This window comes from Ischnura elegans, assembly GCF_921293095.1.
Source record: "Ischnura elegans chromosome 13 unlocalized genomic scaffold, ioIscEleg1.1 SUPER_13_unloc_2, whole genome shotgun sequence".
Lineage (NCBI taxonomy): Eukaryota > Metazoa > Arthropoda > Insecta > Odonata > Coenagrionidae > Ischnura > Ischnura elegans.
Window position 1 is genome coordinate 98,709 of NW_025791658.1, and position 13,119 is coordinate 111,827.

The 13,119-nt window shown below is 39.9% G+C and overlaps 1 protein-coding gene across 3 annotated transcripts in view; it reads right to left on the bottom strand.

The window, feature by feature from the left end:
- Positions 1-13,119, bottom strand: part of LOC124172639 — a 119,826-nt gene that overhangs the window by 56,595 nt on the left and 50,112 nt on the right. For all 3 annotated transcript variants that reach the window (XM_046552085.1, XM_046552087.1, XM_046552086.1), the window contains 2 exons: positions 8,993-9,124; positions 522-665 (listed from right to left, as the gene is read on the bottom strand). In XM_046552085.1, the coding sequence (XP_046408041.1) occupies positions 522-665; positions 8,993-9,124 (276 nt within the window). The remainder of the gene's footprint in view (positions 1-521; positions 666-8,992; positions 9,125-13,119) is intronic.

Below are 13,119 nucleotides of genomic sequence, written 5' to 3' on the forward strand. Positions count from 1 at the left end.
AAACATGCATGCATTAGTGAACAAATATTTATAAATTAATGGTAACACAAAGTAAGCGCTTTCACGTGATTTTTACCATGATTCAAGAGAAAACAATGTGATCTCTCTTAATTCAACAGTCACTTAAAATGATTAGGATTATTGGATATCTATTTTCTTATTTGCTGTTAGGTATGTTCTCATATGAAACAAAATGGCCACAACTAATGATTAACGTGAAAATTACAGCATATTAAATGTGTAAAAGAAAAAAAATAAGCGTGAAACATTTAATGCTGAAAATGTCATTCCATTTACGTAATCGCAACTGCATTAATAATTTATAGTTGTCTTGGTATGATTTACGGAGGTAGTTTGACCATCTTGGGGGTGTCTCCTTGGTATGATAAGTGGAGCTTTATTGAGATAAAGAGGTCCACTACAAAGAGGTTTGCCTATAAATTTACATGTAAATATGATGGGACCGTAAGGGTGGTATGAAGTATGGAGTTTATGATGTAAAGAGGTTTTAATGTACTCACATTCAACTCGTAGATGTCATTGATTGTCTTGTACAAGGGCACTCCTGGTTCATGATCTGCAAATATCTTCCTCGCAGAGCGACACGCACCAAAACAAGTCCGACACGAAACAACCATATCGTCAGGCAACCGATTACTTGATACCTGAAGAGTAAGAGCCATCATTAACATTTGCAAACCACATTCATCTTCAAATCTTACGACATGCAAGAGACCACTTCTGCCTTACATGCACGTTTGTTTATCGATTTCCTCATTTTGTCAATAAAATAGAAAGCATCAAAATATAGTGGGTTCCGGTCAATTGGGACATATCGGGACTTGTGCACTTTGCCCCAATTAAGCGGCTGCCCCAATTAGGCGAACTATCCTGCATATGGGCATAAACAAACGTTGAAATGATGGAAAGAAGACAAAAGAATGTTTATAATGCAATCTAAGTTTAATAAACTATTAATTCGAATAATAAATGAGCGAGTTCTGTCAAGTTATTATTATATTTAAGAATTATAACATTTTTGTTTAAAATAATTTTCACAGCCTCAGGCGACGCTGAATGAATGTCTTTTACTAAGTCCTATTAAAGAAAAGTCCTATTCTCTTGCGGATAGTATAACAACAAGAGCTTTCAAAATAGGGCAAGAATCGGAACATTTGTGAAAAATAAGATTAAATCAAAAGAGGAAAATATTAAAAAATAGTATTCTGAAAACAAAAAATTTTAATTTCGTCGCTAGTATAGAGTCTATGTTGCCGATAGAGTCTATGTTGCCGACTCATGTCCCAATAAAGCGGCATGCTGTCCCAATTAAGCAGAGAATACTCTGGGATATTCCTCTATTGGGTTCTGTTCTTCAAGATCTGCCCCAATTAAGCAGCTGCCCCAAGTAACCGGTGGACCCATTAAACAGAATCTACTGTACTATTATTTAGGGATGGACGGATCCAGGATTTTTTTCGGATCCGGGTTTAGATCGGATCCTTGATATTTTCGGGATTGGATATTTTCGGATTCAAATGCATTTTCAAATTCCTGACGCTGAGATTCCCCCAATGATTGTTCAATCATTTCGGAAGAGTCACGCTATGTGACAGTTGTATTTGGCCTTTTTTTTTATTTCCCACAGCTGAAATTCTCCTACGTAACCTCTGCGAGAGCTTTCAAACTAAACGGTTCATGAGTACGACAAGAATCGCATGCGATGGCACATTCGAAGATAGAATCGGAACTCTTTCCACTCTTACGAGGGTGTTGCATTCTCTGAAGGTATTATTTAAAATTTCGGATCCAGAACCGATGTCTTCCGCGACTTTGGATCTAAGGTATCCGATCCGACCATCCCTAATAAAAGTATATCCTTTACGTATTCCTATATAAGATCGGGACGAGAAAGTTTCCAAATGCCAGCGAACTGAGGGTTACAGAATATTATTTCACAAAAACTCATTTTCGAAGGTCTATTCGTATTTTACTTTGAGTACTCCTGCATAAAGCCGTTCAAGATGTTTTTTTATCCGCAGTTGTCGATCCGCAATACGATAGAAATGATGCTAGTACAATGAATTATTTACGAAGCCCGCGACCGCAAATATTGCAATGGCGTATTCTGGATTCGACTACTATAAAGAAATGCTGCGCTTTAATGGGTCGACAAAAGTCGCAACTCGCGGCGTTATGGTAGAGAGATCTAAATTTCACGATGAAGCTATAATTGGCGCTGTTAACTTAAATTTATATTAGTAATGGTCAAATCTATCGAATTCTTAATTTTTCAGTGTATACCTCGCGAATACATGAACTCTATTTCAAATATTGAGAATAAAGGGATGGCCTCGCGCTCACCGCTACGCTGTATACATTTTTGAAAACCGCTTAAAAAGCACGCAAAGTGATTGAATAATAAGAACTGAGGCTTCCTAAATGTGGTCTATTGCCCGCGATTTGCATTGCAGTTGAAGAAATCAGCACCGTTTTGAAGTATGCGAAGGTAGAATGAAGATAACGCATGCAGACTTGCTTCAATTTCTGAGTCCCTGGGATGATGGAACATGCGTATCACTTCCGGGGAACGAACCCCCGATCAACGAAACGGCAAAATTTCAGTCCCTTGAGTTTCGTTTAAGAGAGGTCTCACTGTATTTATAATTTCGGATCCAGATCCGATGTCTTCCGTGACTTTGGATCTGAGGTATCCGATCCGACCATCCCTAATAAAAGTATATCCTATACGTAATCCTATATAAGATCGGGACGAGAATATTTCTCTCTCATTCTCTTGAAATACTCTCACTAGGAGAAGTGAAATACACCAAAGGATGAAGTTCCCCATAAAAAAATATATTTGACTCAGCCAGGATTCGAACCCGGATCTCCCGAATGCCGGTCAGGCATGTTTACCAGTTCCACCACTAAGCCATTTTCTCAGAGCGAACTTCTGGATGGATTTTACCGAACAAGATGTTGACGTCATAAGTCTACACTGTGGCACATGTGGTGCCGCAGACCTGCAACAAAATAACCTTCTGTCAGGCACAATTGATCTGACAGGCAGAGCACGAGTTTTATTTTATTTCACCGCAACACTATGCAGCATAGGCCCTTGACGCTTACAGTAGCTTTAAGTTCTGACACGCTTAAATGTAGCCTTTTACTTTTCACATTTATGCAGACAGATCAGTGGCGGATTATTCAGCATAAATAAGCAAAATAAAGACATAATAAAGCAAAATGAAAGCATTATTAGATAAATAAGATAGCAAAATAAAAAAACACTAATGTTATAGAATTCAAATACACCAAAGGATGAAGTTCCCATTGAAAATATATTTGACTTAGCCGGGATATGAACCCGGATCTCCCGATTGCCGGTCAGGCGTGCTAACCAGTTCCACCACCAATCCATTTTCTCAGAGTGAACTTCGGGATGGGTTTTACCGAGCAAGATGTTGACGTCACAAGTTCACACTGTGGCACATGTGGCGAGGGTCGTGCTTAGTAAGACACAGTTGCGGGGTGAAAAACCCTTATTTTGCCAGTCTGTCTCCTTATTTAGCTGGTCTGCGATGACGAACGACCCTTTGGTGTATTTAACTTTGCACCCGTGCGCGTGACTGCGTACAAAGTCACTTGTTCCTGCAGTGCTTTGAAGGAGGAGTGAAAATCAAATCTCCGATTCCGAAGTACCAACTTTATGCGATAGGTTCTACAGGCAAGGACCGGCAGAACCAGGAACCGGAAGAGGCCCATCTCTAGTTTTAATACACATGAAATTCTTTATGAAATAGTATTATTATTATTATTATTTTATTTGCCCAGCGATCTAGTGCATTAAATAATGTCCCAGATATAAGGCAAGTCAAGTCATACAATACATACATACATATAGATACCAACATAACAAATGTAGTGATCCGGAAATGGAAGATTTCCATTTCCAAAATATACATAAATATGTCGTTGTGAGACGCCTCAGAATAGCCAGCTATGACAAACTATGCACCTTGGGATTTGCACCTTTTCACTTTCTAGAATGCCTAACCTCCCTCTTCCCCTAACGCTTGGACGAAAACATCCTGGTTCCACTTCCCTATATAATGGCACGGTGTAGATGCAATAGGGTGGTTTCCTATTATTTTTTTACTGCCTAAATCGAAAGATTATTACTCGTGGAGTACGTATTTCACGCTTTTAGATTTTTAAATGACGATACCTATTTTTTGTGATTAAATGAAAAGTGAAAATTTTCAAGCGCGCAAAAACACGACGCGTAAGTAGGAAAGTCCGTGCGACGCATTTCTGGTTCCCCCTCTCTCCTTGTGAAGTGACCTTGATCGAGGCTCTGAGCGCTGATAGGACGCAGGATGCTAGCGGATAGCTGAGTACCTTGCTGAATGGTAGCGCGTGGCTTAAAAAAGGTTTATTAATACCTTATCAAACGAAGAAAACTTTCCGACCTTAGCCAGTTTTAATAGGTGATTATTAAGACATGTTTCCCTGAGCTCTGTGCCTCATGCATGCATTGGTAACCTCAGACGATGTATAACTCCTATCCTCTCGTGTAGAAACTAGGTCCCTGTGACGTCACGCGGAGTGGAATCGCATGGGCGCCAATCTGGCCTTTTTCAAATGAGGATAAAATTGACCCTTGCCATTCGTCTAAACCGGTATTTCTAAAACCAAATAATTTGTATATTATGTATACACTAATGGTGGGTAACGAATTGCAATCAATGCCTTTCGTTTTCTTCGATGAAGGAAACTACCCTATTGTCACTCGGGCACTCAGGGACTCACGCACTCAGTAACTCTACTCAGTCACTGGTCTGTCAGCTATGTAGCCGTCAGTTGGAGTCGAAGCGCCGTAGGGCCCGTGCGACCTAAGCACTACGCTATCCACCCGTGCCATCACCAGCAGCTCCTCTCCTTCCCGAGACATTGGTAATATTCTAAATTTTGGCTATTCTAGACGCACAAATTCATTATTACTTTATGTATATTCATTGAATTGATTGGAAAACTGGGATTTTAAAAGGAAATAAACTTTGGGTTAAAAACTTCTAATACTTGTGTGTGATTATTCGCTTCCCGACACCAAGGGCAAGAACCCGCACCCTTACACAAACAGTATGTTACCCTATACACATACAGTAAAACCCCTCTTTTACACTTTTGAGGGGGACAGGGAAAAAAAGTGTAAATCGCGGGAAAGTGTAAAATCGAGGTTAGGCACAATTTAATGAAAAATAACTCCTTTAAATATAGTTAAATGTTCTATTTTTCACATGGATCGTGTTCTAAGTGAATAGTAAGTATAAAACCTTTAGTTATGATAACAAAAAATTCTTTACTAGTACTGAACTCTCAGTGAGGTAGACCATACAAAACATCAGTCTTCTGAAAGAGATCCTTTAACACAGATAATTGCTGATAAATAAGTAAAATGGATAAACATATTCCATTAACTCCATAAAATTTAAAAAATCTTTTAAAGTAAAAATATTTTAATCTTTGGACAAACTAAAAAAATATTTGACTTAAAATCCATTTAACATTTAATTAAAAACAATATGTATCAACCTAAACTCTCATGAAGTCTTCTTAAAATTGAAAGCAAATAATTTTATATCGCCGAATTTAAATTAAATATTCTGGGATGAATTCAGTGATGAAAAAAGAAGCACCATTGCAATATGTTCTTTTAATTAGCCTTCTTCTGGAAATATTCCATTATCTTTGTTTGATTGGTCATTTTATTTGTGCAAATTATTTATACTCTTTTTCTATGATGTCCAACAGCTCTAATTCTCTCTCATTTCCTGCAACAGTTGGTAAATTTAGCCTTGGTGCACTGACAGCAGATATAGCATTGATAGCGCTTTCTTTTGGCATTTCTGTATCATCATCATCCTCCTCACTTGTCTTGATATTTTTAAAACATTTGGGATTTTTGGATTTTCCAATGACAAATGGCCTTAACTTTTCACTACCAATAGCACCATACAATACTGTTAAACGCACTTTGCTATGCTTCCCACCATGGCAAGATTCACCTCCAAACTCTTGAAGTCTTATGGGGAAGTGTATTGAAAATAAGGCCCGTCTCATCTAAATTGAAAATGTCTTTTGGAGCATACCCTTCTATATATGCTCACTTAAACAATGTTCCTTCCACTGTGCCACTGTTTGGCGAACAACACTATTGGACTCACCACAAATTGTTTTGTATACAACATTATGCCTAGTCTTAAACCTGCTTAACCATCCGTTTGAAGCCTCGAAGTCTTCAATTCCCAGCCTCATTGCCACATGTTGCGCTTTTTCCTTCAAAATAACTCCACTTATGGGTATGTTCGAGGACCTGGTGCACTGAAACCATTCTTTTAAAATTTCTTCTATAGTCTATCATATTTCGAGTACTTAACATATTTTCGCCTCTTTGCAATAGGTCCGCAATCCACTGCACTGGTTTCTATGTTTTTGCGAGTTTTAATAACAGTGTTTAATGTGGACACTGGAATCCAAAGTTCTTTGGCAAGGGAAACGCGTGAACCTATACATGCGAGTCAACTCTTCCCAACATTTTTATTTTATCTTCTATTGAAAAGTTTTTCCTCTCTCATTTCTAGGCCATTCAGTATTTGATTCGCGTTTATTGACGCTGTCACAAAAAAAGCAGGGAAAAGGAGATTACGATTAAAATGACTTAAAAAATAAACGAAGAACTTGGTAATTATGTACGCGAAGGAGAACGCCCATTGCGTGGATCATCACGAGAACGACTACGAGTATAAACATAGCGTCTATATTTGTAACTACGATGCTTACAAGCGAAGTGGAAAACCTACAATTTGCCTACAATACTCGAAAAGAAATTGAAACTTCGCAAACAACCTGTCTCAGGAAATCCCGCGATCCCCGCGATAGTGGGTGCTTTCCATTCAGGCGACTCTCGTGTTAACTCTAGTCAACTCCTAGCCAGCCACCACCAGCCACGAATGGAAAGCACCGTATGCGCAGTGGTTGATGCGCGTAGAACACGAGTTTAGAAAACCGGGAAATTTATCCAAAGAGAACGATGTAAGTGATTCAGAGTGAAGATCTGGAATGTTTTTTGTTTATATTATTGACCAATGTTGGATTATGGTCATTGGTCATTTGGATTGTTCTCTTGACCGTTTTACGGTGAAAATAATGATGCACTGTACGCAAATAATTCGACTTAGTTATAGGCATGGCAGGTATATTTAAAAATAATATCACTCAAAATCACAAGATTTTAAAATAACAATAAGAATCATCTCAGAATTGTATAATAACTACTGCAAATTTAACAAAAATGCATTATTACATTTATATATAACCTATTTATTTAAAACGTCATACCTTGAACATATCGCACACTTGCCAATAACTAATTTAAAAAATGTTTCAACTCCAGTTCCAATGCAGGTGAAAGGCGCCAAAACAACTATGCATGCGCAATTCCTCCGTCCGCTGTCTCAAACTCAGCTTTTCGTCAGAGTCGGTGTGAGTCCGCCTGTGTCGGCAACTCCAACGAATGGAAAGCACAAAACACGACTTGTGTCGACGCAAGTCAACTTGCGTCGACGAATGGAAAGCACCCAGTGATCAGAAACAGATGAAGAAGGAATTATTGTAGCGTATTAATGATAGTGGCGCTGGTGACAGGTATGCCGAAAAGGCAAGGAGGTTGTAAATACAACTTCCTTTCCTATATTTTGCAACCTTCTCGCAAAAAGGTTATCCCTGCCCCCGATCTCTAAAACTCTTTCTTGTTTATTACGGTGCGCTATCCGCCATGTTCCCTTTGGCGGCCTGGCGTAAATAGCGGGTCATTTAAAATTTCGTCAGCGTAAATGCGGGGAAGACTTAACATTGTAGAGATACTTAAATCATCGGGACTCGACGAAAATGTCGCAAATTGAGGGAAAACGTAAATTGCGGGGGCGTAAAAGCGAGGTTCTACTGTATTTACATTTAAGTGTTCAAGAGCATCATCGCAGTTTTAATACACATTTTTTTATTTTTTACAATGGGAATGCCAAACTATGGAACTGAGCTGCCTTAGTAAGTAACACGTAGAACTGAGTTTGCTGCTGCTGCTGTACAGTGAGTCCTCGTTCTATGTCACCCCATTTAACGTCATTTCGCGATAACGTCATTAAATTTTGAGACTTTAATTCGTTTATCGCACCTTTGCTTCGCGATAACATCAAGGCTTTTAAATTTCGCGCGAGAAAAAAATGCGAAGTGGCGGGCATTGCAGGTTGTTCGTTTCGTGGGCGGTAATACAGTCAGTCTAAACGAAGTGTAAAACGGTGTATTTATTGTTAATTGCGATTATGGTTTTAGCAAATTTTTTGCTAAATGAATTCTTTGGTAGGTGCGCAAGGTTTTACTTGACATTATGGTTTTCAGGAACCTAAAAAGTGATTTCAAGGAATTTTTCCGTGTAGAACTCGGAGTTTTTGTCGTCACTTTTTTTGCCGTGTTCACAATAATTTTGGTTCCTGTAACTGTGACGATGTTTCAGCGATGATGATGCCCAGGCGACGCTCGCCCGGGCGACCACCATAGCGAAGCTGAAAAGCAAATGCGGGAAGATACAAAAATGGAGAAGGATTTACGTCACTGCTGCTATTGTCGTCAATGAAGACAGGAACTCGTATTTATGCCATAGTTTGGCATTCCCATCGTAAAAAATACCCCAGATATGATACGCTAAAATTTTTTCGCGTAGGAGTTGTGAGGTCTAGGAGCCGATATTCACTTTTTACATTGTTTCTTACGGGATATTATGTTTCGATTAACGTCATTTTGTTTATCGTCACATTTTTCAGGAACAGTAAGTGACGTTAAACGATGACTCACTGTACGTGATATACTCATTCATGCAATATAGTAGCATGCAATGGAACAGTTCTGTAATCTGACGGATTGAACGGCATACCTGGGCAGCATGATCGTCCTCGGGAGATGGTTTCCTCTTGCCCCCAACCAGCTTCCAGTCGAGGTCTGGCACAATGGCTCCTGTACCCTCAGGATCCACATCTTCACTTCGGGAAGCAGTTGAAACCTGGGGCTGTAAGAGAATCCACAATCAATATTATTAACCCTTAGGCCCAGGTCACACGGAGCGACTATTTTGTAACCACAGTTGGGAATCAGCTCGTCTGTTACTAGCTGCATGAGGGAAAGGCTCCACAAAACGAGAATAATCAGCAGTCAAAGAAACAATTGTCACAAAATTACGAGTCATGTTCTATCAAAATGTATTCCAAGTAGAAATATTCAAAATCAAAATTATTACAGAACACAACGATGATAACTAATAATCTCTTAAGACACATTAACAATACAGTAGATTCCGTTTAATGGGTCCACCGGTTACCGTATAAGCTTGTGTAAGAGGCGCACCCCTATTTTGAGCATCGGAGCTATGAAGAAAAAAAATTTGCGGCATTTTTTTAATACTATCGCACGGTGTTGTAGACGTACGCCTGGAATTTCGACAGTTATCGAACTTTCCTCTTTCAATATTAATTGAAAGAGGAAATTTTGATAATAGCGGCATAAGAGGGAGTAGAAAGAGTTCCGATCCTCTCTTCGCATACGCCGTTACTCAACGATGCTTTTCCTATTCATGAAGAATTATGTTTAAATGCTCTCGTAGGAGTACTGCAATAGAATTGCAGCCGTGGAAAATTTTAAGGCAAAACACGACAGGCACATAGCATGAACCTTCCCAAGAGCTTGGACAACAATCGGGGCAATCTCAGCGCCGTAGGATAATAACCACGTCGTAGATTTAACGGAACCACACTCGGCCCTCCATCAGCCAATGCCTCTGCCGTATTTTTTTTCCTTTCCGAGACCCCACTGGAAAATAGGAAAACATCAAGTTACACGGGAACAATCGAAACGTGTTTCATCCCTACCCCGTCTCACCAACTGACCTTGATCAATCCCCAGTTTATGGAGGCCAAATGCTAGGTGAGTCATCTACTGAGCCCGAAGATATCTCGATAGCTTTCAATAATTGTATGACACGCACGAGGTTCAAAAAAAGAAAGAGATCTAATAACGCGACGCATATCTGACAGAATTTAAGTTTTTTAAGCTCTAATTTGTTTGACACAATGATTTATAGTTACAATAAGGCTACTAATATTCAAAATAGTCGAAACAGGACAATTTCGGAAGAAACAAGCGTAGCATAAGCGCATTCAAACAAGACAAGACGGACTGGAAACTTTAGCCAACGCAAACTGCGTGTATCACATTGCTTCGCCTTCGCCCCTTCGCTTTGAAGGCAACGACGTCACATGCAAGTTCAGACGTGTTCTTCCCGTGCTCCTTCGCTCATAGCCTCGTAGCTTGAAATACGGAGGGGAGGGAGCGCGCTCCTTCCCCTCCGTATTTCGTTGCTTGCTTCGAAGACGGAGGGATTGCGCTCCTTCCCCTGGACCTCTCCTTCTGCGCTCTTCACTTGCAAGCATTTCTGATTTCTTCCATCCACAATTTAGTCCAACAATGAATACACTCGTTCGAATTTTTTAAAGCGCAGGTTTTGGCACCAATATAATTTTCAGTTGCAATAATCCTCATATTAGCGTCTGAAGATGATTTTTGGAAAATCAGGTCCTCGGCGTAATGGAAATTACTTGGCAAGACAGATATTGACTATTGACCAGGTATGTCATTCAAAAATACGAGTTTCTCTACGTTTGATAACCGATTACTATATGCAGTATAAATGTCGCGGGATGCCCACTCATGGCAGTAAATTAAGCGCGCCCTCCGGAGCGAAAAACCCCCGCGCGATCTTTTCCATGTTCACCTCTGGGGTACCGACGTGACGGCGCGATGCTTACAAGAAAAGCAAACAGTAGCATTTTAAAAATACATCACTAAGGGAGAAACTCCCCTGCCTGCCGCTTGTTTTTGACCTAGGATTACAGATGACTGACTCACACTGAAAACCAAGGCCACTCAGTTCCCCTTAGACTTGCGACCGGTCAAGGGGAGGGGGGAAGATAAGAAGTTTGTGTAAGAGGGGCACCCTCATTTTCGGCTGCAATTTCTGGGAAAAAAGGTGCGCCTCTTACACGCGCTTATACGGTACTTGGGGCAGAACTTGAAGAACAGAATCCAATAGAGGAATATACCAGAGTATTCTCCGCTTAATTGGGACAGCATGTCGCTTTATTGGGCCATGAGTCGGCGACATAGACTCTATACTAGGGACGAGATTAAAATTTTTTTTTCAGAATACTATTTTTTAATATTTTCCTCTTTTGATTTACTATTATTTTTCCCAAATGTTCCTATTCTTGCCCTATTTTGAAAGCTCTTGTTGTTATACTATCCGCAAGAGGATAGGACTTTTCTTTAATAGGACTTAGTAAAAGACATTCATTCAGCGTCGCCCGAGGCTGTGAAAAATATTTTTAACTAAATTGTTGTAATTCTTAAAAATCATAATAAATTAACTAAACTTGATGATTTATTAATCGAATTAATAGTTTAATAAACTTATGTTGCATTATAAACATTCTTTAATCGTCTTTCCATCATTTCAACGTTTGTTTATGCCCATATACAGGATAGTTCGCCTAATTGGGGCAGCCGCTTAATTGGGGCAGAGTGCACAAGTCCCAATATGTCCCAATTAACCGGAATCTACAGTACTTTGAAAATCTAAGTACAAAGCTGTGTTTGCCTGCCAGAACCAAAAATGATTCTTAAGGAATCACTCCATTAGTTGGCGGAAGTGCACTCCAAGACCACCGAAGAGCAAGAGAGCTGGCCGAGCTCCAAACAGTGGATGAGTGTGGGGAGGGAATTTTGCAAAGGAGTGAAAGAATGAAAAAAGAAAAGAGAGACAGAATCTCGCACGAGTTTTCCGGGATGTAACTACTGCTGGATACAGATCCGTGATCACTGAGCGCCATTGCACGCCACGCTGCTCGGAAATAGGAACAAGGAACTCCCGTGAAGGCAACGGGCATGAAATCATGCCATCAAGCAACTGCGGTCGTAGGAAACCACGCCTTATGGATTATTGTCTACGCAGGCAAGTGCCCGACTCTGACTCGTGCTATCTCTACACCCACTTCCCTCGCTGCCTTCACTTCTACCATTCCCTTTCTCTCCAGTTTGACCTTGACTCACGGCTTGAACATGCATAATTGCGACGAAATCCCCAGGGCCCCTGGGCCGTATTCAACCGCATGCGAGGCCACGGCAATCACTGCGAATTCGCAGCATGAAATATGCAATTAAAGATCGTAATTAATATTTTCCTACTTCACGATTGGTTAAACACTGAAGAATCTTTAAAAATTAATCGAGAGTTTTTTTCCCGCCGCTTATCGTCATCAGCAATGCCAGAGCAGACCTCCAACTAGACTTGAAACATTCTTTATATGCAAGCAAATAAAACATTTCCATTTTATGAAGGGGATTCTAATGGAAATAATAAATCTGATGTATCGGCATTAAAATGCAAATATCCTGGTGCTTTTGCGTCATTTTTATTTCATTTTTTAACATCGCGGAGAACATTGGAAAGAAAACTCATGCACGGATAAACCGCAGGTGGATTATCGGGAGTGTTCTGTAGTTCAGACTGGTGTTTGAGATTGCCATGATCGCAATTTTACACTGTTTCTTGTGCGTGTGTTCCCTTTGGATGTATTCAATCGCACGCAAGGCCACGGCATCACTTCCACATTTGCAACATAAAATATACAATTAAAGACAATCAATAACATTTCTCTTCAATAAAGAATCTTCTAAAATTAATCAAGAGTTTTTTCCCACTGCTGATCATCACCTGCAACACTAGCGCTTGAAACATTCCTTGTCAGCAAGTAAAGGAAATAATTCCATTTTACGAAGGGGATCAGAAGGGAAATGATAAGCTAGGTGTAGCCTCATATTAAAATGTAAATATCCTGGTGCTTTCACATCATTTTTCTTTATATCACGGAGAACATTTCATGCATAGATAAGCTGCAACACAGATAAACCGCAGCCCGATAATCCAGAGTCTGCTGTACTTCAATTATTAAT